This window comes from Aplysia californica, unplaced genomic scaffold (assembly GCF_000002075.1).
Source record: "Aplysia californica isolate F4 #8 unplaced genomic scaffold, AplCal3.0 scaffold00948, whole genome shotgun sequence".
Lineage (NCBI taxonomy): Eukaryota > Metazoa > Mollusca > Gastropoda > Aplysiida > Aplysiidae > Aplysia > Aplysia californica.
In genome coordinates this window covers 109,350-112,634 of record NW_004798218.1, presented here as the reverse complement: position 1 = coordinate 112,634, position 3,285 = coordinate 109,350, and the positions used below count along the sequence as shown (strand labels likewise).

The window sequence follows — 3,285 nt, the reverse complement described above, 5'->3', positions numbered from 1 at the left end:
ATATTGATAAATGTGGTAAATATTTAGATATAAATAGGTCATATGAACTTATGCAGTTGCGAGTGCTGTAAAATTTATAGTAATTTTGATTTTCTGTGTTTGGAGATTTTTTTCTTGTGTCTGCTCGGACGTTGTGAACTTCTGTGGCCAAATGTCCCCTCATAGGCCAAATGTCCCCTGATAGGCCAAATGTCGCCTGATAGGCCAAATGTCCCCTGATAGGCCAAATGTCGACTGATAATCCAAATGTCCCCTGATAGGCCAAATGTCCCCTGATAGGCCAAGTGTCCCTTGATGGGCCAGTGTCCCCTGATAGGCCAAATGTTGCCTGATAATCCAAATGTCCCTGATAGGCCAAGTGTCCCCTGATAGGGGATGACAGTCGCCCACCTCCTGGACAGGCGAAATTGTGGGGGTGGGAAACAATTCCCGTAATGTTGGGTCAGTGTGCTACTGTGTACTCCAACAATTGCCATTATGTTGTCCGCAGTGTGAAGAAATTTGAGGCCAAGTCGAGCACATACAGCAACAACAGCAGCAACAGCAGCGGGCGAGGCAAGCGGGGGGAGGGGGAGGCGGAGGAGAACAAGACAGCGGCTATGACCTACGTGGACTACAACCCCATCAGTGGCGTGACCTTCCGAGAGAACCGAAACTCGGATGTCAAGGTCGTGGGTAGAGGGTATGCCGAGGAGGGCTTGGTGAGCTCGGAACATTCTAGTCGTCCACCAGTGGGCAACAACAGACTGGGGAAGGACAGGCGCCGCTTCAGCAATCGAGGTAGGGCCGCCCCCTGGCCTTGTCTGTCTGTCCGTCTGTCTGTCTGTGTGTGTGTGTGTCTGTCTGTCTCCCGCCCTGTATCTGGGAGTGGGCAGACATGGCTGGCTCCTTGCGTTGCTCCTACAAGTTCCAAGTTTTACTGCTCCGTGAATTGGGAGACATCTTTGGCTTGTTTACACTGGCTGGGGCGAGGGTTGAGGGGAATCTTTTCCCCCACCAGTTAGCTCAGTTGGGTCAAAGTTTCCCCCACCAGTTAGTTCCCCCATCAATGTCAAAGTTTCCCCCATCAATGTCAAAGTTTCCCCCATCAGAGTAAAAATTTCCCCCATCAGTGTCAAAGTTTCCCCCATCAGAGTCAAAATTTCCCCCATCAATGTCAAAGTTTCCCCCATCAGGGTCAAAATTTCCCCCATCAATGTCAAAGTTTCCCCCATCAATGTCAAAGTTTCCCCCATCAGAGTCAAAATTTCCCCCATCAGTGTCAAAGTTTCCCCATCAATGTCAAAGTTTCCCCATCAGTGTAAAAAATTCCCCCATCAGTGTCAAAGTTTCCTGCACCGGTGGGCCAGGTCCCGGAGGCTGTGTTTCTCTCATGGTCTGGCGATGACGTCAGTTTTCCTAAAAACAGAACTCATATGCATTTTCCTTCTACATTTATTTGCTTTGAATGTTGATTTAACCCGTTTGGAAAACTGAGTTGAATTGTTCTGAGCAGCGAGTGTTGTGAGCTGCCTGACCCATGCTTTGGACTTGTTGCACCTTTTATTTCTTTGCAGTGTTGACTAATTTTCACCTTATGAGGGTATCATTCATCATCTGAATCTTTCTTGGCTGTACCTGTCGGCACAGAGTGCAGGGAGAAATGAAGAAACAGGGAGCTTCCTAGCTTGTCGGTGTTTGCCTTGAGCTATCACCACAATGGTGGGTGTTCACCACAATGGGCGGTGTTCACCACAATGATGGGTGTTTGCCTTGAGCTATCAACTCAATGGTGGGTGTTCACCACAATGGGCGGTGTTCACCACAATGGTCGGTGTTTGCCTTGAGCTATCAACTCAATGGTGGGTGTTCACCACAATGGTGGGTGTTCACCACAATGGTGGGTGTTCACCACAATGGTGGGTGTTCACCACAATGGTCGGTGTTCACCATAATGGTTGGTGGTGACTGCGGCTATGTGAACGTGTTAGCTACACCTACAGGTCATGTGTCCATTTCTGTTGCCGTGGATGACCAAAGTTTTCTACAGGAAGGGTGCCTTCCTCAGCTACAGAAAACGATTGGATGAAAGAAAGATTGGGTCATGTGTCATGGCAAAAAAAGATTGGGTCATGTGTCATGGCAAAGAAAGATTGGGTCATGTGTCTTGGCAAAGAAAGATTGGATGATGTGTCATGGCAAAGAAAGATTGGATGATGTGTCATGGCAAAGAAAGATTGGATGATGTGTCATGCCCTCATTCCCTGCCGTGTGGTGAGGTGACTAACACAGCACAGCTCTTGTGTTTGGCTTCTGTCTGCCGTGTAGACTTGTGCTTGCTCATGCTTCCGTGTACTCCCAACTTTTTTCACATTTGCTTTTTCTTATGGTGTATTCATGTCATCATCAGCACCTGTCACCTGTATCTCTCACTCCCTGCCACCTGTCACCTGTATCTCACACTCCCTGTCACCTGTATCTCACACTCCCTGTCACCTGTATCTCCCTGTCACATGTCACCTGTATCTCACACTCCCTGTCACCTGTCACCTGTATCTCACACTCCCTGTCACTTGTCACCTGTATCTCCCTGTCACCTGTATTTCACACTCCCTGTCACCTGTCACCTGTATCTCCCTGTCACCAGTATCTCCCTGTCACCTGTAACCTGTATCTCCCTGTCACCTGTATCTCCCACTCCCTGTCACCTGTATCTCCCTGTCACCTGTCACCTGTATCTCCCTGTCACCAGTCTCTCCCTGTCACCAGTCTCTCCCTGTCACCTGTCACCTGTTTCTCCCTGTCACCTGTATCTCCCTGTCACCTGTCACCTGTATCTCCCTGTCACCAGTCTCTCCCTGTCACCAGTCTCTCCCTGTCACCTGTTTCTCCCTGTCACCTGTATCTCCCTGTCACCTGTATCTCCCTGTCACCTGTCACCTTTATATCCCACTCCCTGCCACCTGTCACCTGTATCTCCCTGTCACCTGTCACCTGTATCTCCCACTCCCTGTCACCTGTATCTCCCACTCCCTGTCACCTGTATCTCCCACTCCCTGTCACCTGTCACCTATTCTCCCACTGCCACCCCCCCCACCCCCTCCTCCCTGCCCATCGGTCACCACAGGACCCCTTATGAGCCACATCCCTGTAGGCCACACCCCCGTAGGCCATGCCCCCGTAGGCCACGCCCCCCTAGGCCACGCCCCCCAGTGGCAGCCCAGTGACGGGGACACAGAGGACAAGTTGTGGCCGACGCCGGACTCCATCGCTCTGGTCGGACGTGGTAGGTGGAGAAACCTTACT

At 50.7% G+C, this 3,285-nt stretch overlaps 1 protein-coding gene across 1 annotated transcript in view; it reads left to right on the top strand.

Annotated features, from left to right (window-relative positions):
- LOC101860774 (TOG array regulator of axonemal microtubules protein 1) overlaps window positions 1-3,285 on the top strand; it is a gene marked incomplete in the record, with an annotated part of 75,343 nt that overhangs the window by 46,886 nt on the left and 25,172 nt on the right. Inside the window, 2 exon segments of the mRNA XM_035973008.1 lie at window positions 491-780; window positions 3,107-3,265. Of these exon segments, the coding sequence (XP_035828901.1) occupies window positions 491-780; window positions 3,107-3,265 (449 nt within the window).